The sequence below is a fragment of the Emydura macquarii genome, unplaced genomic scaffold, assembly GCF_026122565.2.
Source record: "Emydura macquarii macquarii isolate MOO-44397 ecotype Brisbane River unplaced genomic scaffold, CSIRO-AGI_Emac_v2 contig_1253, whole genome shotgun sequence".
Classification (NCBI taxonomy): domain Eukaryota; kingdom Metazoa; phylum Chordata; order Testudines; family Chelidae; genus Emydura; species Emydura macquarii.
Window position 1 is genome coordinate 86,150,508 of NW_027131390.1, and position 27,541 is coordinate 86,178,048.

Below are 27,541 nucleotides of genomic sequence, written 5' to 3' on the forward strand. Positions count from 1 at the left end.
CATCCAGCGTTTGATCAACCCAGGAATCACTCATGGGCCCTCAGATTTTGCCTGGCACCCTCATATTCTTTTAATTAAGTAGGCCATGAGACAGCAGTGCAGCATCTCTGAGGCTGGAATAGGAGAAGCATCTTGTGAGTTTCACTCTCAGAATACTTCATGTTAATGGGCACTCTTTGTAATGCTGTAGGAAATCAAGTGGAAATTCTTCTTCAAGTCTTGGAGAAATGGTGTCTGGCACATTTAGAGCAACACCCACTTCCACAGGTGAGTTTGGGATTTTATACAAGGAAACTGTTACTGTTTCTTAAACTTACTTTAAAAGTGCACACAAAAAAAGGCGGGAAGGGGCTTCCACCCCTCCCCTTATTACTAATGTATAAAAGTATCCCATAGATAAGTGCTTGTTTATTCAAACCTTCCCCAAAATAATTGGAGGAAGAGAAAAAGAAATATTTATTTGTTTCTAAGCATGCATCAGTTATGTAGTGATTTGCTTTGTTTTGTTTTGTTTTGTTTTAAAAAAGAGGGCTGGAGAAAAGAACCAGAAAAGGTGGCAGACTCCCTCAGAAGGGTAGTGATCAATACTGATCAGAACGGAGTTGCAGAAACACAAAACAAAAATGCATTGACAGAGTAATCTTTGCAATTCTTATGACTATCAGGTTATGCACAGTATGCATATTAATTAAGTTCTTGCTTTTGGTCTTTTAGCAAAACAGAAACAAAAAGTGGTAAGTGTATTTTACGCTGCTATATAGTTTCCAGAATTTGAATGCTGAGTCTGTTATGGATTATGTGCTGATTGGACATTTTCTTCTTTCAGACGGAACATGTTCCTCCTTATGATGTAGTGCCATCCATGAGGCCTGTTGTGCTGGTTGGCCCATCACTGAAAGGTTATGAGGTATGTATTCCAGTTAGTTACAGTTAATTACTATTTTCTAGTCCACTACAAAGTATTGTAAGTCTGCTTTGTAGTCCTTCCTGATTTGATTGAAGTAGCTATAAGTGATCTTTTTTTCACTGGTAAGCAGTGCATTATGTATAGATCCTAAGGTCTTGTCTACATGCAGAAGTTACACTGGTTTAACTTAAATCTGCTTTTAGAACAAGTTAGTTAAATTGGTGCAAAAGGGCTGTGTAGATACTTTTATTTTGGTTTAAACCAGGCTGAAGGTTTATCTTAAACTAATTCCTAATAGATTTATTCTAAATCCAAGTAAGCCTGCTTTGAGTGGCTATGCAGCCTTTTGCACCCACTTAACTAAATCAGTTGAACATCACATCTTAAGATTAACTAGTGCAACTTTCTTATGTGGACAAGACCTTAGTTAAACTGGTGCAAGTTCCGTGTGTAGAAAAGACCTAAATGATGGCATGTTATGCCATAATCATCGATTATGAGAATTTTACCTCTTCCTATGAAATGCCTGATACTGGAGAGACTGGACTACCTGCTGCATTGGTCTGCTCCAGTGTGGTAATTTCTACATTCCCACTCCAGGTGCTGACCTTGTGAACTCATCATCACTATAAGTGTGTGGGTGGGTTTTGTTTATTTTTAAGTTATTGTGTAGAAATATAAGGCTGAAGAGAATCCTAGCCCATCTAAACCATCACCCTCTATTCAGCATAAAAATATGTACAGTAAAGCCTCACTAATATGCACAGATAACCAGGACATTCATTATTGAATTTTGCAAATTAGCAAGTAAGATCCAGATTCAGCAAAGCATTTGAACATATGTTTAACTTCAAGCACAGATGTAAACTCATCTGATTCAGCAAAGCAATGTTAGCATGTGCTGAAAGTTAAGCACCAAGTGCTTTGCTGAATTGGGTCAAAAAGGAATACAAACATATAATCAGTTACACTTCATTTAATTTAATGAATGTTGATAATACTTAACAGCATCTGAGTAAAAGTATTGTAATATATTTTATAAAAGTAGTGAAGTCTTAATAATATGACAGCACGGTGCTATTACTAGTGCAGCATTCTGCTCTTAAATCAGGTTTTATTGGGTGAGAATTATTGGATTTGCAGATTAGCAAAGTGAGAATTAGAGAGGCTCTACTGTATCTCTATTTTCTAAATCTGCCTTTTAATTTCATGGTAGCTTTCCCCACAAGGGGTCAAAATTCATCCTTTGCATAACTGAATTGACTTCAGTTGTGTTGTAGCCTAATGAATTTGGTCTAGGGACTCTCAGATTTTGGAGCAGTTTTGTTTTGGGGTATAAATACACAACATGCTACAAATTAGACTCAGAGAATCTCCCTTGTAAAAAAGGACGCCTTGGAAATGAAACATCTTTTAGGCGCATAAAGTGTCCAGATAAATGGTGATTGAATAAGATATTTCCTTTAGAAAAATAAAGAGAGATACACATTTGTAATCCCTTTTTAAGATATATGGGAAAGTTCTTTGCACACTTTTTCTGATGAAAGTATGCAAGAGGCATGTGAAAAATATAATTTATGAGAAATAAACTGCCAGAAACACAGGGTCTTGAATTGGTTTCAATCTAGAGTACAGATAATGAGTGGCAGTCTGAATTACTCTGAAAGTCCAAAGAGTTTACCCAACAAGTCAGTGGGAATTGCAGGTGCTCAGCATCTCTCAGGATTTTGTCCGGTATGGTAATAGGATCAAGATCCATTTTCTGCCCATAGTTCTCACTGTGAAGATGTCAGAACACTCTCTCTTTACAAAATAAAAAGATAAATTTTACTCTTTTAAATTTGTTTCCAATTTAAGTTTAAATCCATTGAAGTAACATCACTGAGGAAAATGTCCTATCTGACTGTTCCAGTAGGCTTCTGCTATGTGCTGGAGCCCTGCAGGAGAATGAAATTGTACTGGGAAAGTGGAGTGTTCTAATATCCAAATGAAAGACAACAGTGAAGAGTGACAGCTTGCATGTCCCGCATTTGAGCACTTTGGAGTATGTGTCAGAAGACTTGCAAGCATTTATTATGAAATATTTGTTCCCTCTATATTGAAATAAATTTCAGCTGTCAGATACGTTTGAATAAGATCTTGAGCGCTACAGTTAAATCATTACAATCTATGTAAAGGACATCGATTATTGGCAATGTCCTGACTTTCTACCTCTTTTCTTACTTTTGACTTCTTTCTCTCCCTGTCAATCCTCTTTGTTCAATCTTCCTCACCTCTGAAAAGGTGACAGACATGATGCAGAAAGCCCTCTTTGACTTCCTGAAGCACAGGTTTGATGGGAGGTGAGAAATATAGTCCTTTTCATGTTTTTTCCAACATTATAATGATTTTATGTAGTGCCTTTTAGCCAGAAGGCATGCACGTTCAAGCTGATTCACCAACTATATAAGTAGGAATCCTTTTACTCAACACTGAAATGTAGCCACCTCTGGGGTGATAAACAACAATGGTTTTTAAGAGGGCATAGCAACACTACGCATGCAAGGTGTAACAGAACAGAATTTTGCCTGAATACTGAATCCAACTGAAATTTCAGGGGAAATGTAGGTACACAGAATCTGACAAGGGCAAAAAGAAAAATGCCATGGAATATCTAATGATGACATGTGGCAAGGATCGTAGGTTTTTTAGCATTGCATCTGAGTGGCCCTCCAACAATATTGTGCCCCTTGGCACCAAGCTGGGTCACTAGTTCAGTACTGGCTCAGAGGGAACAGTGCCATCTACTGAATCATCAGCAGTACTTTCTGCAGTACCAGGGTTTTCCCTGGAGGTATCCTATCCAAATATTGACTCTGCTCATCTCATGAGATCACAATACAGCACAACTGCAGGCCAGATGAGCTCAACAAATTAGATTGTTTTCTTTATCGCAGAGTCCCCCACCTCCCCTTGCTGAATATCACTGAACAGTAAAATTGTGTGAATAACTGATTTTTTAAAATTTGCTGCCCATACTGAAAAATTGGGGTGGGTGGAAATTGCTTCAAGTTGACACAAAACCAGAACTTTTTTTATACCAAAAAAGTTGATTTTTTGTTTGTTTGTTTGTTTGTTTGCAGTGGGTCAAATTCTGTTGTCATTTACAGTGGTGTATCACTGCTGGAGTAAATTGAGTTATTCCAGATTTATACCAGTGTAACAGAGCAGAATTTGGTCTCAAATAAGTTTTTTTTTATATATTCTTTAATTTTGTAGTGTTTGTATATTTTTTAGCTCTCAAGCAGCCAAAATTGAGATGAATAAGTAGGAAACTTCAGTTTATTCCAAACCCTTTCATTATATCAAATTTTTGTTGGCACTAGGTTCTAGATCCAGCAAAATGATTGAAATCTGCAGGCCTCCAAGCATTAGTGCCTGTTTATTTCATTCTGAAGTTACCATTTGCTGGCCTAATTTTGACCTGATACTATTTGTCAACGTCAAGTCTTTTATACAACAGAATATGCTCTCAATAAACTAATCACACCCTGGTGCTAGAATAACTGTCAAGAACAGAGTGATTTTGAACAGTGAACAAAGAGAAGGCTCAGGGTAGGCACCTCAGAAAAATCAACTCTTATATGTACTCAGGAGTAAAAAATATTTAAAAATGCAGTTTTGGAAAAGACAATGCCCAAAAACTAAAATGTAGGGAAACATGTCAGGCAGATGACAAGGTTGCAGTAACTACAGGGAATGCAGGCGGGAGAGAGAGAACAAAGTATACAGCTCCCCCAGCTGATTCAAAGAAAGGTTTTTCTTTGAGCAAGTGAGAGCAAGGGAAGAATTTTAATTCCTTCTTTAGAGTTTAGACTGGGCCTACTGCCCTGCTGCTGCTCCCAGGTGTTGCTGGGGAAGTCCCTGATGTTTTAGGGGTTGGTTCCACCCCTGCATAGTCTGATCTGATATCCCCAATCCCTGGAACATCTTGGTGGGGGCAGTTTGCACTGTGTCAGCCACCATATGGTAGCAATTGTGTTTTGAAAAGCATCTAGCACATTGTAGGCACTAATATGCTATAAATAACAAGGTCCGTGTGGTTTGGGAGAGATGGAGTAGGATTTATGGTAATGGCACTGTTATGGCAAAAAGCAAGATTGACATTTCAGTTGTTGCCAGCAAACATATATATTTGTCGTCAGTGGGATCAGCTCCAGGGAAATTACTGTCTGTATATATACACCCGAATGGACAGTGCTTCCTTTTTTGTCATTCATTCGTTTTGGGTAGTAGATTATTGTAGATTATTTGAATTTTGCGTTTCCTGGGCAAGCCCTATGCTCTCACATGTCAAAAAATGCTGCAGAACTTTAGGATATTCCCCAGTGGCTTTGAAATTCCCCCTGATTTAATGACAAACGGCATGACTGAGACGATGACATTGTGCAGAGTTGGTTTCTGGAAGGATAATATCTTTTCTAAGATTTTAAAATGTATCCAGATGAGAAGCCAAGTGCTGGCCAATTTCACTAAGCTGAAGGCTACCAGTCATTAAAACTTTGTTGACTGGATAATTTCCACAGACCCTGCTGTTTGTGTGGATGGGTTTAAAAAGTGCAATATTTTCTTAAAATATTCAGATACCTGAAGGGTCGTGCTTGCTGTCTGTTTTGTCTGTGTTTCTGGATTGGTTCAAATTAATTGGTGTCCGGGTCCAACATGGTGACTGAGTTGCTGGAAAGCTAAACCTGTAGCTCTTATCTAGAGTAAGGTCATGTAAGTTTCATATATTGGTTGGTGGATGAAATGGAGTCTAAGCTGGTGTTAGAGGCTTGACATGCTCCTTTGTTTCCACTTGTAGATTCTAGGCCCTCTGTGATGGAAAGGCTGCACAAAGTCACAGGGCCACAAGCTGCCTGCAACTTTCATCTACTAGCTGTAGCCCTAAAAGTAGACAGCAGTTGGCAGTCAGGAGTGTGGTCAGAGTGTCAAGGATGTGTGTTGAGTCAATGCACCTTCCAGCAGAGCTCCAATGGAGCCCCTGCTATCCTTTTAAAGAGCCTAAATTGGTGTAACGTACATGCCAAGGGGTTGGAAAAATGTGTGAAAATATGAAAGTCAGAGTGGAGGAGGAGCTACTTGAACTGACAACCTCCGCTTAGTGCTTTTCCCATGCAACCCCTTGCTGTGTCTGTTACATAAACTTAGGGTATGTCTATACTGATGGCAGCAAAGTCGCTGCCATTTTGCTGCCGTCAGATCAACCTTTCTGGCTTGATTGAGTGGTCAGTGAAGATCCGCTCAATCGATCCAGAAGTCGATGCAGTAAAACCTCCCCCTCAAGTGACATAAAGCTGTGTCCATGGGAACACGGTTCCCGTCGGCTCAATGCAGTAAAGACACCGCGCAGAAGGGAAGCACAGCAGTTGACGGGAGTTACGCAAGCTACTCAGGTAAATGTAGCCAGGTAAATGTAGACCAGGTCTTAGACTCAAATGGTCAGCCCCTTGCTGTGTGTATTACATAAACTTCGACTCCGTTGGTCAAACTCTGCCCTGAATTACAGCTGTGAAACTCATCTGAAGTCAATACACTTGCTTGTGTGTTGTTCAACACATGAAGTGTGGACAAATCAATGTTTTTAGTGACTGATCAGCTGTTATTAAAACTGTGGCCTTTGACTTCAAATGTCTGTGATGCTATTATTACGTCAGGATAGGGGACCTGACCTCCCTAGTGTTAATGTGATAAATATAAAGGGTTTAGTATTTGGACTCAGGAGTGAGGACATGGGAAGCACATCTGAGGTGATGGCACTTCTGGGAATTTGTTACTCTTTGAAGTCTTCATAGAATTATGAGAGAAGAGTGGAATGGTTTCCCTGTGGGGTGTGGGATCTCCTGAGTCAAACAACTGAGGAATACCTAACTTTCTAAACTCTCTAACACTTTGGCATGATGATGCAGAATTTCCTGATGCAAAGTATTAATTCCACAGGTAGTGGTATTTAATTACAGTTTATCTGGACTGTCCAAATTAAATGTCTTTAGGACAATTTGTGGCATAGTCATACCATAAATGCCTGTCTTGTTAAGACTCTGGGGTACCTTTAGTGCTGGAAAGAGTGCTATTTTTCTGTTGTTGCCATATATGTCTCAAATCTGAATATAAGCCACTTACTTCAATATCAGAAAATGCATTTCAGTTGCAGAAAACTGACTACATTTTTTGTCAAGAGTTAGCAGTTAAATGAGTCTCATTCTTCAGAGAGCCTGATAAATAGCACAGAAGCTTTCATGTGACTTTTAACATATTCAAAAGTATTGAAATGGAAATAGTTCTATTTAGTGGGGCCAACTATCGTAGGTCTTACTTCTGAAATAGCAATGATTCTCATCTGAAATATTCTTCAAATATTAGATATATTGCGAATACATTCTTGCAGCCTTACATGAGTTAGCAGCTATCACTGTTATATACCTGCATTTAGGGCACAACTCTAAAGTTACAAGTTCAAGGCATGCTGGGTTCATTAGTAGAGTCAAAGGTCAAGTCTACACTACCACTTACTTTGCGTTAACTTACGTCACTCAGGGGCATAGGCGTGCACACGGGGTGTGCCGGATGTGCCCAGGCACACCCTAATGCAGGGGTATCATACGTACCTTTTTTATCCAGCCCGTGATTCTTTTTTGATGTGGCCCGCGGCGCCGCCTCTCTGTGTGTAAAGCTGCCGCCGAAAGAGTGGAGGGCGTGCAGTCCTTCGGCATAGGGAGCTGCGAGATGGGATCTGCCACTGGAATACCCTCTATCGTGTCATTTCTCGGCGGAAACTATGACGCGGTAAGAATTCCACCGGCAGATAATTCAAATGTTTCCCACCGGCGGAATTGAGTTTGACACCCCTGTTAAAGATTCCCTGGGTGCACACCGTAAGGAAGATTCCCTGGGTCCACACCCTCAGGAAATGTGCTGCGCACACCTATGCTCAGAGGTGTGAATAAGCCACTCCCCTGAGCAACGTGAGTTACACTGACTCAAGCACTGGTGTGGACAGCTCTATGTCAGCGGGAGAGCTTCTCCCGCCGATATAGCTACCACCTCTTGCTGAGGTGGATTTATTATGCCAATAGAAGAGCTCTCTCCCATTGGCATAGAGCGTCTTCACTAGACATGCTACAGTGGAGCAGCTTGCCAATGCAGTGCTTCTAGTGTAGAGTAGTCCACACTGGCCTAATGGAGTAGACTACACAAGGCCTGACTAATACTTCAGGGTGGCTGAGCACAAAGTATCTGTCACAGATTTTTGAGGCTAGAAGGGATCATTATGACAATCTAGACCTTCTATATAACGTAGGTTATAGAACTTCCCCAAAATAATTCCTAGAGGATATCTTTTAGACAAACATCCAGTCCTGATTTAGAAATTGTCAGTGATGGAGACTCCATCACAACCATTGGTAAATTGTTCCAATGGTCCATTATTCCCACTATTAAAAATGTACACCTTATTTACAGTCTGAATTTGTCTAGTTTCAGCTTCCAGCCATTGGACCTTTCTCTGCTAGATGCAAGAGCCCATTGTTAAATATTTGTTCCCTGCGTAGATGCTTAAAGATTGTGATCAAGTCACCCCTTAACCTTCTCTTTGTTAAGCTAAATAGATTGTGTTCCTTGGGTCTATCACTTTGACATGTTTTTTAATCCTTTAATCATTCTCGAGGATCTTCTCTGAACTGTCTCTAATTTATATAACCAAAATTGGACACAGTATTCCAGTAGTGGTTACACCAGTGCTAAATTCAGAGGTAAAATAACCTCTGTAGTCCTACTCAAGAGTCTCCTGTTTATGCATATGAGGATCACATTAGCTTTTTTGGCCACAGGGTCACATTGGGAGCTCATGTTCAGCTGATTGTTCACCATGACCCTCACGTCTTTTTCAGGGTCAGTGTTTCCCAGGATAAATTCCCCTGTCCTGTAAATGTGACCTACATTCTTTGTTCCTAGATGTACATGTTTACATTTATCCTGTTAAAATACATATTGGTTGTTTGTGCCCAGTTTACTGAGTGATCCAGATCACTCTGAGTCAATGACATGTCCTCTTCATTATTTCCCACTCCTGCAATTTTTGTGTCATCTCAAACTTTATCAGTGATGATTTTGTTATCTTCCAGATAAAGATGTTAAATAGTGTAGGGCCAACAGCTGGTTCCTGCGGAACCCCACGATAACATTTTGTGACCTGTTACTTAGCCAATTTTTAATTTAATGTGTGCCATCCTGATTTTTATATTGTTTTAGTTTTTCAATCAAATGTTGTGTGGTACTAAGTCAAATGCCTTATAGAAGTAAGTGCCTTAACGCTATTACCTTTATAAACCAAACTTGTAATTTCATTAAAAAAAAAAAATCAGGTTAGTTTGACAGAATCTATTTTCCATAAACCTAGGTTGATTTGCATTAATTACATTATCCTCCTTTAGTTCTTTATTAATTGAGTCCTATAACAGCCGCTCCATTTTCTTGCTTGTGATTGATGTCAGGATGACAGGCCTGTAATTACTTAGGTCATTCTGTTTACTCTTTTTAAAAATGGACATGACATTGGCTTTCTTCTGTCTTCTGGAACTTATTGAAAATCAGCATTAATGGTACAGCAAACTCCTCAGTTAGCTCTTTTAAAATTCTTGGATGCATGGTATTTGGACCTCCTGACTAAAAAAGTCTAACCTTATTGCTTCTTTTTAACATCCTCCAGAGATATAATAATGAAATGGGAAGAGTGTTATCTTCATCATATGATGAAATTATATAATCTGTTTTTCCCCAAATACATAAAAGAAATATTTATTGAATACTCCTGTCTTTTTGCATTATTATTGATGATTCTACCATTTCCATCTAGTCATAGACCAGTATTATTGTTAGGATTCTTTTTGTTCCTAATATACTTAAAAAAAAAACCCCAAAACCTCCTTACTGACCTTAACTGTGCTGGCCATGGATTTCTCCTTGTGTCTCTTGGCTTCCCTTATCAATATTCTACAATTAATAATTTCTGATTTTTATTCATTATTAACTTCCCCTTTCTTCCGTTTGTTATATATATATTTTTATTTTTTACAGCTGCCTTCACTTCTCTCTAAAGCAGGTTGGTTTTTTAACCAACACCGCCTTTTTCCTTGATTGTGGCTTTTTGGGCATCTAGCAAGGTGCACTAAAATGATTCCCAATTATCAGTCACATTTTTCTTATTGAATTCTTCCTATCACCTGATTTGTCTCTATTGTTTTCAGCTTTGTGAAACTGAAACTATTAAAGCACCAAGTATATATATATTACTGGTCTGGACTGTATTCTGCTTGCACATAATAAATGTGATCAAGTCATGATCACTTGTACCAAAGCTACCATTAACTTTTAGTTTTGTGATAATTTCCTCTTTATTTGTTAGAATAAGGTCTAAAATAGTAATTCCCCATGTTGGATGCAACACTTTTTTGTTAGAAAACTGTCATCTATTATGTTTAAAAATTCTAAGGGTGATTTAGTACTGGCAGCATGAAACCTCCAGCAAATGTCACTCAAATTGATGTCCACCATGATCACACAGTTTTTCTTCCTATACATTGTAGATAGGTACCTAAGAAGGCGGTCATCCTGCATCCTGTTCCCTAGTGTGATTTGGTGTTCAGTAGCAGATCCCAACTAATACTCTATCTTGTGCTTTATCTGTTAGGATGTTGATCCATAAGGATGCAAGATAATTTTTTTCTGAGTTATTAGTGACTCGGAACCATTTTTATATGGAGTACCACTCCCTTTCCCCTTTTGCCTACTTGATCCTTCCTAAATAGGTTATAACCATTGATTTTAACATTCCACTTGTGTGAATCATCCCACCAGGTTTCAGTAATGCCAACTAGATTGAATTTATGTTCATAAATTAGCAGTTCCAATTCCTTTTGTTTATACACCAGTCTTAGGAGCCTGGGTAATAGGCAATTAAATAATTTCTTCTCCATGTCCTTTGGTTCCTTGATTATTGCTCTCAACATCTTGATTTTGCATTGAGTGCTCATATCTTCACTCTTTTTATCCTCCCTTTTTGCTATTAGTTTAATTCCCTCCATCCATGCCTGTATTGATATGGGCCCCGATGATATGTGACAGCCTAAATGCCCTGCAGTATTCCTTACTGCTGCTCCAAAAAGTGTTTCTGTCCTAGTACTTGTGGAGATAAGTAGCCAGGGTTCTAGAGGCCTCAAGCCAGCTGATCCTTAGGGTCACAGAGCACTTCTGGATGCACTAGCTGGGTCCCAGTCTAGCGTTCTGTTGAGCACTGGGTCATGTCCTGCCCTATTTTTTCATGGTGTAAGGATCCATGGGTCTAAAATTTGGGGTTGTGAGGTCCTGGGCGACCACTGCCTCCTTGTCACCACTGGGGAGCCAGCTGAAGCAGCACCCAACAATTACTGGGAGAATTAGGCACAGTAGCAAGTACTGCCCAAAGATGCCAGAGCAACAGAACCTTGGGGCCCTATGTTCGGTCCACACCAACTGTTTAAACCAGAAGTTACCCCAAGGAGCAGTCTGAGCAACAGCATAGATTCTGGCTTGCTACCTTGTCTTTCACCCCATCTTGCTCCTGACTCCTGCCTTTCACCCAGGCCTGGCTTGACCTTGGTACTCATCTCCTCACTTGGCTTGGTAACTAGTCTCAACTCCTGCCTTCAACCCTGGCCCAGCAGACACTACTGTCCTGGACACTGAAGCCCCAGCCATTATACTTGGATGATGTTGAAGGAGAAGATAGCTCCCTGTGCCCCTTTTCCCACAGTGTACATGCACTTAATACACAGGATTAAATAAGAAGTTCAGTAAAATAAGACTATCCAGTTAGATTGCGGAGTGGGGATGGGGTAGGTATTCATAGGAGGCAGAGAAGTGACTGAGACTCCTCCCTAACCCATGAATAGCTGAGAGGAATGACAGCTTTACCTGCAGGTTCTTGTGTAAGACGTTTAACCCTTCCCCAGTTTTAAATTTGCCTAACTCAGATGACATTAGCAAAACCCATAAATTTAATATTTGATTTAAAACCTAGTGGATTGAGCATTTTACACAGCAGCCTGCGGTTTAATATCTCATTTCTCTGAGTTCTTTATGATTCTCGTCCGTAGCCTCTCTCCCCTGCTCCTGAGCTGTTTGATTAATTTTATTTCACTTCAGTTTATTGCTTGGGTTCCAAGGGCACATTTGTAATAAGTGTAGGTACAGAGCAGTGACATCTGTTCTCTTGCCAGTTGTTGGCACACGTCCTTCAGCTTTGCATATGCCTACGGTAGCTGGAAGTCATTGTCTTCAATAGGAAACCATTGCAATTGGAAGTAACAAGTCCTGTCAAGTTGCTGGGATATGATTGCTATGAATATGAAGCATATTTTTATGAAGTATATTTCTGTATTATATGGGAGAAGTACTGAGGGGTATCAGAAGCCACAAAAAGTCTATTTACATAAAAGAAGAAAAAAGTAAATAATCCTTATAGGTCCCCCCTTTGGTTGTAAAATCTAGTCTGAGGTACTGTCTTGCACCCTTTCATTGAAATGTGTTTGACCCATGCAGAGAGAGAGAGAGAGATGGTCTATCTACAATAGGAGTCTTTGTCATGGTCATGTTTACAAAATGTCCCATTCCTGTTAGCTCTTAGCAGGGTAGATCAGACAGAGGTATGAATTTCATCCACAGAAAGGAAAAGCGAGCTAACAGCCTAAAATCTTAGAGACATAATCAATTTGAAATCTAATCAGTTTTTGAAAAATAAGTTAAATAAGTTAAATGCCTCTCAGCCCCCCACCAGTTTTTATGGATTTGGAACCATATTTTCATAATTTTAAAAACATTTTTCTCTCTATTGTTACTGTGTGATAAACCCATACACACAACAAGGGGGAATGGGCATGGAAGGAGGAAATTTCCATAAGACTTTCAATGGGACTTATTCTCCTAAATCCCATAAGTGCTTTGTGAAAATCTCTCCTAAATGATACAGAGGAAACAGTGAAACTGCTAAATCTCTGAGGAATTATTTAAGTTTAGTTGATATTAGGCACTCCGAAACCAAAATAAGTGTGTCCAAACGGGGTTTCTACTAATCTAACTGCATTGGTTTCTAAAGCAATTTAGTTAATCAGTTTTGTGTAGACCAGGCCTGACTCTACTCTAGAGCTCTGTGAATAATAGCTTGTTTTGGGTTCATTGGCAATTCAGAAAAATAAAAATGGTTTTGGTGTGAATCAAAAACTAAATTTTGAAAAAATGTTGGCAAATTGAAAAATTAAGAAAATCTATTTCTAGTTGAACAAGATGTTTAATTTGACCCTAAACAAAAATGTTTCCTTTTGATTTCCAGCATTTTTTAACGTTTTAAAATATTTGAAGGAAATTCTAAACTGAAAAGTAATTTCAAACCCCTTCCAGGGTAGCACAAACAAGTGCTAATAAAAGGCCAAACAAATCTTCAGAGTAATAGCTCTTCCGACCTATCAGGCTTCAGTGTAGTCCCCTTGTTGGCTCTACCTCAAGGCTCTCCATAACCTGCTCCTGTAGTGTTCTTCTTCTGTTGTTACCTGTCTGTTTAAACCCCATCACTTGGCTTCCTTCCACCAGAGAGACCAGTCTCTCTCCAGCTGAGCTCCCTCAGTCTACTTATAAGGCCTAGCTTTGCCTCCTCTGGCCAGGAGGCATCTCCTCCATGTGTGGAGCGTAACTAATTGGAGTTCTTTCCTTTTCTTTGCAGGTGATGGGGGTTAAGCCCCATCACACTGGTCTTTTGTCAACCCACTAAAAGATTAGGAACAGTTGCAGTCACTGCATTCATGTATCAGGGAAGGAGCCCCATCAGCCTCTCCCATTCTACACCAGTTTACAGAGCTGGGCAGCCACAGTGCACACCCCCCATGCTACTCGGAGTTCTGAGAAGAACTGTGCTCCCTGGAACACCTCTCCACACCCTCCCACCCCCAAAATGATCCCTCCGTGCTATTCCCAGCTCAGGTGTGTGACTGAATGCCACCCTCTGGCCTGTAATGTGACGCGTGTTCTTTGTGGTGACCTACCTCATATAATCCAGCTTGGTGCATGTATGCATGAGCGTGACAGAGAGAGGTGATTAGAATTTCCTAGCTTTGAAACCTGTCTTCTAACTTTGCCTCTGATATGGACTTTCTTTGCTGCCTTGGCCAAGGTACTTAATTAGCCTGCTTTAGGAATGTAGGCTGCGTGGTGTAGGAGATAGGTCGCTGGACTGGGATTCTGAAGATCTCTTTTTAATAACTAGCTCAGTCACAGACTCTCCTTTGTGATCTTGGGCAAGTAACCTAACCCTGTGCCTCAGTTCCCTGTCTGTAAAGTGGCAACAATCACCTACCTCAGAAGGGGCTGTGAGACTAAATCCATTAATGACTGTGAGGCATAGTTAGAATCTCTCTGTCTCCATTTCCCAAACTATAAATTGGGAATTAGATTCTTTACTTACCTCAGAGGGATGTTTGAAGATTGATTAATGTTTATAAAATGCTTTGAAGATGAAGTGTTATTATTTATTTATTTATTTATTTATTACTATTATTACTATGGCTCTGTTGTTCCACTTGGCCTGAGATCCACTTTAGCTTTGTGAAATTATTTCTGATCTCACACCTCATTAGCACAGGGAGGCGTTTGTGTTAGTGTCTGTGTATAGGTAGATAGATGGCTACATACAGAGAGAGAGAGAAATATATTTAGTAGTGAGTGTAATATCAGAAATTATATGTTTGCACACATATATAATGTCAGTTAAAAGTGAAGCAGACAAACCAAAAGCATTGCACATTTGTGTGGGTTTTTTTAGTGCTCGAGTATTGTGAGTTTTACTTGCAGGGAGAGCTTCTTTATTTCTGTCTCTCTTACTTTAATGATGATATAATTCAACTATAAAACACATCTGACTGGTGCTATCCTATGTTCACACTCTACAACACAAAGTAGTCATAAATCACATACAGTACAGTAAAAATGTGACTGCAATTTTTTTTCTTTCCTGTGTTCTTATTCATAGGATATCAATAACTAGAGTGACAGCCGACATTTCTCTTGCTAAGAGGTCTGTCCTAAATAATCCAAGCAAGAGGGCAATAATTGAACGGTCGAATACCAGATCCAGTTTAGGTAAGATGTTAGCACATGTATTGCACTGCACATAGTTACATCCTGGAGGTTTTAAAATGTCATGAGCCCTTCCATTATAACTGTGAAATGCCTGTAACATCAGCCACTGGAAACAAGCAGGTTCTAGCAGGAGCTGGATTGCAACTTCATGGCATCCCATAAAGCCTGTGGGATTTCCAGATGAAAGGCCTTTTTAGCAGTTCACCAGAACTTTTCAGCACCAGTATAAATCTTATTCACCTAAGCCTTATTGATTGCCCATGAAAGTCAGTAAGAAGAGTCTTTCTATTGACACTTTGGATAAGGCTCATAAACTGTATCTGAACTTAACTCCAATGATCAGTTCCCCTATTGAAGCACCGAGATTTAAATGGGTAAATCCAAATTTCACATGTGCTGGTGGGAGAAAAAGATTCATGGGGATAAAATTCACCCCAGTCTGGACTGGCTGGACAAAGCTCCGTGCATTACAGAAGTTTTATGTTAAGTGCCTAAGTGAAACATAAGTAATGCATACTTAGAACCTTTTCTGGGCCTTGTACATTAATGTTTGCTTCATTCTGAGTGACTGATTTTGTATTTTAAATCACTAAGAAAACAATTGTGAAATGTTTAGAAATAATCAGTTTGGTCATGTAACCAGGTTAGTGGGGAAACCATATTTCCTCTAACTGATTTAAAGTGTCTGTCTGTGGACACCTAAAGTAACCTTGTGCTTTATAGATTATTGAAGTAGCAGTTAGGCAGAGGAAACGCGTGACCTGTTGGCACATAACTCTTTTCTGTATAATTTACAGGCTTTAATTTTTGTTGACTGTGTCAGTTTAAAAGTTGAAGAACTGAGAGGGGTCAGGCAATGAATCTGAGGTGTCATTTACATGGGAATGTGTTTGTTCCTTTCCTTTACATAAAAATGCATAACTCTTACAAAAATGGCCCACCTGTAAACATTGCTATTTGTGCCTCTTTGGTTAACACTCTGTCAGTATTTAACATAAACAGCAATTTTCTGCTTGGCTATAGAAATACGGGGTTATATGCTACTGCTGTTCTTCAGGTAGAACTCCAGTTAAAATCAATGGATGTTTTGTGCACAGATCAAAGTTAGAATCCTTTCTTTGCTCAGAAACAAAAGATTTCTGGAAAAGATCAAATTAATATTACCTGTTTCTAAAATAAATAAATAAAGTCCTGTGTGACTCCTAAGGGACTTAACAACTTTTGAAAAGCCCACCGAGTGTTAATTTGCTGGTAGCATACATATATTTAATTTTGTGCATATGCCTAAATTGACTTTATAAATCAAAACAGCAAATGTGTATTTTCAGGATAGAATAGATTGACTACAAAGTAGCATTTTTCATTAATAAACTTTTATTTAATTTTTCCAAATACAACAAATACTCCAAAATACCAGATTCATCATAGTACAAAAGTAAATAAGGAGGGTTAGTATAAAATGAAGGGAAGGATAGTAACAGATCTCTCTTCAGGGTCTACATTAATCATTGACCTCTAAAAAATCAGCTCAAATTGCTTCAAATTTTTCGGGTATTCCCTTTCTGCAGAATGCCAGTCGTTCATTAGCTGCAAAGTCAGCCATATCACTGAGCCAGGCATCAATATTTCGTGGGAATCGACTTTTCCATTTTTGCAGGATTAATTTTTTAACCACCAAAGCTGCCTGTTGGAACCGTGTTGCCTTGTTATCAAGTAATCTCCAGATATTGGGAATATATCCAAGAATGAAACTGAAGGGGGAGAGTTCCAATTTAGCACCCAATATTTAGTTGGTCCTTTGACACACCTCAGACCAGAAATTCTTGATATAGAGACACTCCTAAAACACATGAGCTAATGTAGCACCAAGGCAGTTACATTTCCAACAGCAATGAGCATTTATGAGGCCCATTACCATTAGCCTATGTGGGGACCAAAGTAGCATTTTTAAAAACAGTCTCAAAATGTATGCTCTGTACTTGTATCACCTGTTCTAGTCTCCCGTGTAAATGACAAATCTTTATTTATACATGAAGTCCATATATTGTATGTATACTGTACACCAAAACCAGTGGCATGTGTGATTTTTTTTTTTCTAAACAGTATTGGGGTAGGGCAGTTATGACCTGTTTGTTTTTCTTGTTTAGCTGAAGTGCAGAGTGAAATTGAAAGAATCTTTGAGTTGGCAAGATCCTTGCAGTTGGTTGTTCTAGATGCAGATACTATCAATCATCCAGCACAACTTATTAAAACATCTTTAGCACCAATTATAGTCCATGTTAAAGTGTCCTCTCCAAAGGTAATTATGTTCACCTTTAAAATATATGCATTTACTTTTAAAATGTTACATGCTCATTGTCCTCTGAGATAGGGTGTTTTCTCTTTCCACCTCAGAATGCACATGTTGACACCAGTGAGAACTTTGTGCTCATATCAGAAGAAAACCATTCTATTCTACATAGGTTCTTATACAGTCCCCATCACTGTAATATCTGAACCCTTTTTAGTAGTGCATTAAATGACCTGACTAACAACCGCTTCATATGGTTCCTGTTTTATTTTTTTTCTCATTTTCCCCCTATGAGAGGAATCCTTCTGTGTTTAAAATCCTCATGCAACTATTTACCTTGAAAACAGATACTTATTTTCAGTTACAATTGTAGTGAGTTTAATGTTCATGAAAGGTGCTGGATTCACAGCCCTGTTGATTTAAGCCCTGCATTTATTTTCAGAACAGGTACCATCTCTCCCCATCACACCTATGTGCCTTAACTGTCCCCTGGAGGGCCACCTCTAGAGGTGAGAGGTTAGATCAGTCCTTTTTATATACCAATCAGGATACTAGTTAGTGCCCGTTGTGGTTTTTGGGATGTCCTCTGGGCTTTGCATGTAGAGCACAAAAGTGATTTTTTTTCAAGTGCTGCTTTAAGGTACCTAATAACCTTTGCACAATCAGGCCTTGTCTGTATTAGTGCACCAATTTAACTGAAGGTGTGTTTTTCTAAATCAATTTAAACCTGGCTTATATTGATTTTAGCTTAATTTGGTTACTAGCTAAATTAAGCTAAAACAATATAAACATGGAGGACATTGATTTAAGAGTGTCCACGCAGGGGTTTGCACCATTTTGCATTTAAACAATTTTAGTGACATTTCTGTAAGTTTTAATACAGCCAAGGCTGTAGCCCTATAATGGAGGACAGATAGTTTCCTAATGGTTTAGCAGTCAATACCTGAGTGCATGTGTTCTTGTACAATTCGTTTGTTGTTACATTAACTACTGGCAGTTAACTGTTATATACTGTTATCTAGCATTATACTTCAGTACCATAGACTTTAGGGTGAATAACTTCTTTCAGCTCCTTCACTCATTTTTCCGGAAAACAAACATTTTTTCTAAAACTATAAGGCCAAACCCTAACATGGTGCAAATAGAGCTATGGTGATTTATGTCACCTGGAGATCTGGCCCACATTCTGGAAGGAAACAGTATAATTTAAGTTGTAACAGCACCCCTTAATGCACTTAAAATAATATAAAGTTCTTAATGTAAACTCCGTATACATAATTTGCATATTCTCTACTGTCTGCTTTGAATTTTCCTGCTGTGGTGCTGGGTGTACAAGCTACACCCATTCTATTGAGTCAAATGGAATATTAACTGGAAGACAGCACGGCAGGTGAGTGGGGGAGGATCTAGAGCACAAGCATTAAGGGTACACTTTTCTTTTTGTATCCTTTCACCCAAAGGCTTGTGAGCAGCGTGTTTGATACTATAATTTTATTTTATAGTTTACAGATAAATAATTTAGAATTCCTAATTTCTCCCGCCCCCTAAATTCTATTAATGAGCATACTGCAGGAAAAAATAATGAGATAATATGAACTGTGGGTGTTATGAAACCTCCTCTCTCAAAATATACTTCAGAGTAGATTGTCGCCATAATGCCACTGTTGCACAGCATAATATACTATTTCTGTGATGCTATAATCAAACTGGTGCATTTCCATAATTTTCAGGGGCCATTGGAAAACAGAAATGTATTTGTTGACAATAACCTAGTGCTTAGAACCAGAACAAAGCAAAATCACAGTTTAAACTGCATTTGAAACACATGCTCTGAGTTGAATCCTGTGCTGAGATTAACGTGCACAAATCCCAGTGAAGTTAATTGAAACATTTGTGTCTATGTTTGAGGGCAAAATTTGGTCCATTATATTAAATGTAATACAAATAAGAGTTTATTAACTTGGTTAATCTTGTCATTGGTATTGGGATCTCTTGTGTCTGGGCATGAGTGACTCTTATATGCATGTTTTCATCTTTTCCTCTATCAGGTTTTGCAGCGACTGATTAAATCCAGAGGAAAGTCACAAAGTAAACACTTAAATGTTCAGTTGGTGGCAGCTGATAAACTTGCACAATGTCCACCAGTAAGTACAGAAAAAATGATCAAGCTTTGGTGACAGTTGGAGTTTTGTGCATTTCTATTGTGTTTATTCTTGATTATAATTGAATTCAGATGTTGTCAGGTGATTTTATGGTAACACTGAAAGCCCTCCAATCCTAGATCAGCTTTATTGCTAAGAAAAAACCTAATGCTGTTCAGTCATTTTTTATACTCAAAGAAGTAGCCGGTCTGGGGCCCCAAAATAATCTGCATCTCAAAATTGAGTTTCTGGCATTTCAGCAAGGAAAGATCTCAAAAGATCGTCGGTTGAGACATTCTAAGTGGCCCAATGGAGCTTTCCAATTATTGCAAGCCACCTTGTCAGGGTCGTGATTAACTGTTTTAATTGATGCGGAGTCCTGCAAGTAGCAGGCCTGCAAGCTGCCCCAGTTGTTTAGGTCAGCTGGTGCGGGATTAAGTAGTTTTCTCTGAGGGGGGAGAGGTGTGTGTGTGGGCGGGGGGGGAGGGGAAGCCCCTAAAATTGTTTAGATGTTTGAAACTCAGGCCCAGGTTTTGTTGCAGAACAAACCTTTTTGTTTAAATGCACACAGATGGAAATTTGCCTATATGACAGCCCCATGAGAATGAGCTTGGTAAGACACAACAGTCCGCGCCACATCATAGTGTCTCATTGGGAAATCTATCTTAGGGTTTTCTAGAGCATCCATTGCAAAAAGCTGCATGGAAAAATGAGATTTATAGAGTGAGACTATAATGGACTTCAAATAATAGAATCCTCTCTGCTCTTCCCAAGTTCTAGGAAGTTCTATTTTGCATATACTACATTTCTAGATATTCTTTTTATCAAAAGTAGGATCTTGAAATGGGAACATGTTTGAGCCTTTGGATCTGGAAAGTAGTTACCTTGTCCTGGATGTCCAGATAACACTTATGCAAGGACCATTTGACTTCAATTATAAATGCCCTTAGGGAGCTGACCCCAGTCTGAGTGGCTTTTATGTTTCAGTCAATAGAACTGATGATTTTTGAATGTGTTTGAGGTTTAATCTGAGTCTGCTGTCATTTAATGTTAGCAGGGGTTTGGGGTGGACTAAGCAATAATTTACTGTAAAAGTTAGAGGGAATTGTGTGCTGCTGTAAGGCTTCCAGCTACCAAGCAGGAAGCTGAGTAAGGATCTCTCTATTCCAAGAATAGAGAATGATGGGAGACCTATAAGTCTCAGGAGCTAATGGGACAAGTCAGTGTGTCATCCAACAGTACAGGAAGGTGAAGAAGCAACCACTGTTTCTGACAGGATGCCAGCTAGTAATTTGTTAGACAGAAGAGATGCTTCCAAACATCCAAGGGCTGTTTCTGAGTCCATTGTCGAGAAATTGACTCTGTGGTTATGTCCAGACTTGGGGGGAAAGTGTGGGTTTCTTTTTGTTTGTCTGTTTAATTGAGTGAGTCCTGGTGTACATGAAAATTTGCACAGAAATAATAAAAGGTGTGAATTCAAACCAATTTAGTTATTTTGGTGCAAGTTCATGTGTGGACACTGTTATTTGTCCACAGTTTAACACTGTCCGCAGTTTAACACACTTATAATCACGTTAACTAGCAGGGGTTGACCATAACCTGATTGTAAAGAGTTAGGCTTTGTCTAGATTAAAATGCAAAGATATGATGGTAGCAAGTCTTAAGTCTAGTGTAGACAAGGCACACTGCCTTTAACATGTGCTAGGCTCCCCCCCAGGCTTCAACTCAGCACATTTAGCACAGTAAGGCAGTATGCTTTCTTTACACTAGACTTTAAAGCATGTTTGTACAGGTTAGGTGACGTGTTAACACTACACCTGAAATTCTAGTCTAGACAAGACCTTAAACTGTATCTAGTTAAGTGGTGGGTCAAATGGTGTTAACTACCTCAAGGTTCCTAACTTGATTTAAAGAGACACCTTTCTTCATAGGCTAGAGAACTCTTCTGTCATTGTAGTGGCCACAGGTAGGGTAGTTTCCCAAACTCAGTGTCAGTGAAGAGGAGAGTCTCAAAAAGCACGCCAGCACATGTGAGCCAGTTCAAACAGGAGGAGGTGGAAGGCAGCTGATATCATTGCTGACAACAAAAGCAGCAAAAATGTTGAAGCCAAGCTGTCTGTTAAAGAGAGGGTCAGTTAGGTCTTTGATCTGTCCCCCCAGACCTCCCCAGTAGGGGATCTGCTTCCTCCTCTCCTTTCCCCACTGGCCCTAACAAGGGAACTGGGAGTATCCCTGGGCTTTCACCCCTTGTTGCAGAAACTAATCTCCTTTCTAACCTCCTTCTGGTGGTAGCACCTGTGGCATGGGCCCACTCTCCCCACCCTCCTTCCCACTCCCTCTGTACACACCCAGAGGCACCTGTTCTCCTACCCCCTGCAAACATTCCAGAGCTGCCAGGGGGAATGGTAGATCCCAGGCCAACACCAATGTGGGAAGGACAGGCTCAGGTATGTACGTGGGAAGAAACCACCTTTCCCTCTTCCCCATGAACATGAACCAGTTCTCTTACCCACTGGCTGTCTCTTCAGGTCAAATCCCTTCTTCAGGCATTGTGACTGGGGGTCCCCACCCAACTGTATCCCCCTTAGGCCATGTCTACACTATGGGTGCTATAGTGGCATAGCTACCGTGTTGTAGCTATGCTGCTGTAAGACCATAGTGTGGACGCAGACTACAGCAACAGAAGGGGTTTTCTGTCACTGTAGGAACGCCACCTCCCCAAGCAACAGTAGCTAGGTTGATGAACGCATTGAACTACGCTGAGAGTTAGGTCAGCATAGCTATGGTGCTCAGGGATGTTGGTTTTTCACACTCCTGAAGACACCAGTTCTGTCAACATAAGTTTTAAGGGTAGACCAGGCCTTAGACCATGTCTTCACTGCAAGTGAAGGTGTGATTGCACCATTGGTAGACATAGCCATGCTAGCTTTAATTTAGCTAGCATGGGTAACAGTAGTAATTAAGGTGTTATGGCACACACCATCACTAGCAACCCAAATAAGTATCCAGGGTTCCTGGCAGGCTTTTACTTAGGCAGCTAGCCTGAGTTCAATCCCAAGTCATCATGTCTACACTACTATTTTTATCCTTGCTAGCTAGATTAAACCTAACTGGGCTATTCCTGCTTGTGCTGCAGTCACACCTTCACTTTGCAGTGAAGACATACCCTTAGTAGAGCCTGGGCACAGTAGGGTCACTGCATCACAGGTGGCAGCTTTTCATCTGCTGTTGTTGCTTTCTTCTCCTCCTGCCTGCTGGAACTTGTGCCCTTCTCTTTGTCCTCTAACTGCTGGGAGTCAGGATGCCTCCTTTCACTGGATTTTGGAGCATGGCAGCGAAGAGAGGATGAATGATTTCCTACAGCAAGTTCCTTGCACGGCAACAGCAAGCCTGCTAACCTGAAATAAAGGACCACTTCCTCCCCCACACAGACTAAGTCTTTACTCTCTGAGCTCTCATTAAAAATGCCAAAATGGTGTGGAACAAATAATTGCAGATAATCAAACTCTATAGTTACAATATTGCCAGCTCAAGCATTTCGAAGTCATGAATTAGGCCCTGAAAAATCATGAAATTGGCTTAAAATCATGAGATTTATTTTCTTTTAAAAAGATATCAGCTCATTTGCATTTGCCCCTCTTGTTTTTGAGAGTTCACATTTTTAAGCTTTTCTCTGCAGCTGGTGAGGGCCAGAAAATTCCTTCTATTTTGTTTATTTGTATATGAAAGCTGAGATTTTCCCTTAATTACATAATTCTGGGAATTCTGGGCTTTAAGAAAATGCAAACATCAAATATTGAAGGCTCTCACTGAAATTATAAGCATTGTCAGCACATTTTATGGGAGCAAACAGGGAGCCTGTTATGAAAGGCAAAATGCCTCGAATGCTGTGTGGAACACTGGTGCATAGCAGATCTTTCCACAGCTTAAAAAAATTGTAGCAAGCACTCCCCAAGCACAGTCATCCTAGCACGTGAAGATTTGAGGCATTGCCCTTCCTTACCCTGCTGAATAACACCCCTTCTGGGGCCACTCAGCATTGCCTGCAGCATAAAACAGCCGCCTTCCCCAGCACAAGGAGATAGATTGTGCCTGCCCTGTGTGTAGGTATGCTGGAGGCAGGGCACCACTCCCTGCATTATGTCCCCAGTCTAGTGTTCCTACACAGGGAGGCTCCTGATTTAACCCACCTTGTACAAGCAGTGCCCCCTGCATATAAACATTTTTTTCTTGTTCTTAGTTATAGAACTGCCATTCAGGCTAGAAAGAGAGAGACCATACAAGTGTGGACATGTAATTCCTTAACAGCACTGAGTTGGAGAACAGCATGTATTGCCATAAACTGTCCCATTCTTCCTAGGAAGGGGGGCTTCTGTCCCATGCTATGTTAGAAACATCCACAACACAGGCTGGGAATTTTCTGTGTAAAAGGATAGGTGATGATCATCTGAGAGCAAAGAATCTACTCTGTCCCAATCCTTCCTTTTCAAGGCAATGACCTACTATAAGCATCTCTGATTACTGTAACAGTAGAATCTAGTGTTCACTCCTCTGTCATGCTGCTTGTGTTCCAGTCTGAGAGCACTGAAAGTTGTTCAAGCCATCTCAAATTTATATTGGGGAGTCCACTATATTATGTTTCTGTCTCATGAGTAATTTTCCATTGAATCATGTTGTCACGATGAAGGAAAGTAAAGGATATTTCTATGGATATCGTTCAGAACACATTAACTAAAATAATACATTATACAAGTTATGTATTTTTGGTTACTACTAGTATATATCAGGCTTGATTCAGACTGGAGTTAAATGGAGTCACACCTGCTCACACTGCATCTGAATTTGGTCCATGGTCTTCACACAGGGCTGTCCTTGCTGCTTGCATGTACAACACGATCTATACTGTTCACCAGCATATTTTTCACATTGGAAAAAGTGTTTATTCCTCTGTTTGCAAAGAGCAGTCTGTGCATATTTCACACGTGCTCATTTATTCAGGGTGTTCCTCTTGTTTCCGCTAAGGCTGTTCTTATCTATTGGATGGAAGTGAGTTTGATTGAAATAAATGGCCTGAACCTGCATGGCGCATGTCACAGCTTACCTAACATACAATAGCCCTTTATAATATCCACAGCGTCTGACTAACTCAGATTTTGTACCATATCTTGAGATTTTATTTAGACCAATTCCCAGAGACGTTCAATGAGACCCTATCTGAGCAAGGACTCAGTAAAAAGTGCAAGATTTGGACTTGTAGTTGCCATTGGCCAAACTCCATCCACAGATACACACATCAGTTTCCCACTGAAGTCAATTAGTCTGACTTGAATTTCACAGTTTTTGAAGTTGAAGTTTATTGAAGTTACCCCTAATTTACACCACTACTAAGGAAATAGATGTTTGTATGGGAGGACAGAATCTAGCCCCATGGTGAATACAATAAAAAGGCCATATTCTACTTTCGGGTATGCACACACAGCTCCCATTGGCATCACTGTAGTTGGACAAATATAATGAGGAAAATTGGGCCTTACTCTCTTCTGTCTCTTTCAGAATGTTGGTTTTCTTTTAATCAGTGGCAGCTTTTCTAGTCTAGCCAATAATAGCTGCGCCGAGCAACTGGAGTAAAAGGGTGGTGGCGGTATTATTTTTAATACAAACAATGGGCTACCTTGTTTAATCCTTTCCCACATTGCTGCGCAATTACTTGGAGCTATGGGTCATTCACATGGGTAAATATTCACCACTGTGAGTAAGGGTCACACAATCTAGCTCTATTTGATTGCTGAGGTTTTAGTTAAATTTCACAAGAGGAGTAAATTAACTAATAATTCAATTAAGTGAAAGTATATTGCTAAAATAGAAGGTTTTTATCATATCCCTGTACAGTATTGAATATCTTCTTCATTATAACATATGCAGTATATTTCACAGCTCAAATTCCAGCAAGAAGAAAATTAGTATACTCCACTCTTCTTTATGTATTGGGCATTAAATGTTTAGTGTATTTGGCTATATGTGAAATCCATCAAAAATTCACATTTCTAATTTGCATGGTGCTGCAAGTCATTGTTATGAAACTGGTTAGTACTGTACGTCTAGACATTATAAAAATAGTTGTCTTTTTTGGAATATTTAAATTCAGCAACTGCTTTCGTTATCAACCGCTCATTAATTTTTCACTGATGCTGCTTATGCTGTGCTAAGAATGCCTATCACTGCAGAATTCATTAAGCAGTAGCAGTTACTTCGCATGGCTTAATGAAACAGGAACTGTGCCAAGAATGTAGTTAGTGTGCTAGTAAAATACAGTTTATTTCTTTTTTGGATTTATACAAATGCTCAAAAACGTTGCCTCTCTGTGTGCTCTAGGTGCTTTTGACATAACTTAACATACATAGGAAATAATACCCCATCATATCTAAAGTGTAGCAACACAGTTAAGTATAACCTACTACCAGCAAGCCAGGTAATTTAAGATCTCAATTCCCACCTCACCTCACAATAATTCTCCACCTTTACAGTTCCAGCTGTGGAGTCCATTCCCTCTGGGTCCACCTGTATCCCTTAAGGAAGCTGGGGAGTGGGGTGTGGGAAGCCAACCCCTCTTCCTTTTCAGCCCCCTTCACCTTATACAAGGGGAGGGCGGTGAGGTGGGACCAGGATGTGAAGAGGGACAGCTGACAGCAGCCTCCTAAATAGGTGAATATGTTAAGGAAATAATGGTGACCTGCACTGTACAATTTATCACCAGATATTTTAGGTGAATAAAATTGCAGCCCTAACTAAACCACTCAATTATCTCCTGTCTTTCTTCTGGTGTGGCTGGACAATGGTAACATAGTAAACATAAGGAAATGAAAACACTGGTTGCAGTCCTAGCTATCTTAGGAGGGTATTCAAATAGATAAAATCACTTTGCATGAGCGTTTGTCCTTGCTTCATTATGGTTTAGCAAAAGCAACAGAGAAAATTTTACACATGAGCTTTTGTACAATGGATAGAGAACACTGCAATAATACAAACTGCTTAAGAAATTAATAATGAATTGAGCTATTACCAACATAGATACTATCTCTACTTTGCTCTTTACCATTGACCTGGAAGAAAATGTACAATTATCACTAATAAAGTTTACAGATGACACAAAACTTGGAGGAGTGATAAATAATGAAGGGGACAGATCATTGTTTCAGAGCAACCTGGATTGATTGGTAAACTGGGTGCAAGCAACAATGTGCATTTTAATTTGACTAAATGTAAATGAATACATCTAGGAACAAAGAATGTAGGTCATACTTACAGACTCAAGGAGGTCAATCTATTTATCTTAACAAAGAAGGCTAAGGGGTGACTTGATCACAATTTTTAATAGTCTATATAGGGAACAAATATTTAATAATTTGCTCTTCAGTTTTGGAGAGAAAGGTATAACATGATCCAGTAGGTGCAAATTGAAGCTAGACAAATTCAGACTGGAAATGAAGTGTAACTGGAAACAAAATATCTGTACTATCTAAGAAAAGGGAGAAGACCCAGGAACCATTTACAGTGGATAAGATAAGGCTGATAAGATGAGGTAAAAAGGAAGTTGTGCATGGGCAGTGTGTGCTGTGCTGGAAATTGTTCCTACAAAGTTACCAATCCAATTCCAAAATGTGTGATGCAGTGTATAGTAAATACAGTGGAATGTATAAATGTTTATAAAGGAAAAAGTCTCTCTGTAACTTTAAATTTTTAATGTAATCTGCATCCACTGCGTGTATTTTTAAGTCTGATTAGCTCAGCCTAGCACTGTGGTATGCCAAGTAAAAACACCTAAGTGACAAAATCTAAAGTCAAACTAAGCTCTTAAAAAGCCAAGTGAAAAAAGGCCTAGAAAAAATCCCAAGAGCCTGTGGATAGAGGAGGTCAGATTAGATGATCATAGGGTCGCTTCTGGCCTTGGAAAGTATGAATTTGTGTATCCATAAAAACTTCTAAAGTAAAGATGATGACCTA

General features: G+C 39.6%; 1 protein-coding gene across 6 annotated transcripts in view; it reads left to right on the forward strand.

Annotated features, from left to right (window-relative positions):
• Positions 1 to 27,541, forward strand: part of CACNB4 (calcium voltage-gated channel auxiliary subunit beta 4) — a 178,845-nt gene that overhangs the window by 140,270 nt on the left and 11,034 nt on the right. For all 6 annotated transcript variants that reach the window (XM_067549439.1, XM_067549444.1, XM_067549443.1 and 3 more), the window contains 7 exons: positions 191 to 267; positions 715 to 734; positions 827 to 907; positions 3,191 to 3,249; positions 15,000 to 15,109; positions 17,257 to 17,408; positions 19,448 to 19,543. In XM_067549439.1, the coding sequence (XP_067405540.1) occupies positions 191 to 267; positions 715 to 734; positions 827 to 907; positions 3,191 to 3,249; positions 15,000 to 15,109; positions 17,257 to 17,408; positions 19,448 to 19,543 (595 nt within the window). The remainder of the gene's footprint in view (positions 1 to 190; positions 268 to 714; positions 735 to 826; positions 908 to 3,190; positions 3,250 to 14,999; positions 15,110 to 17,256; positions 17,409 to 19,447; positions 19,544 to 27,541) is intronic.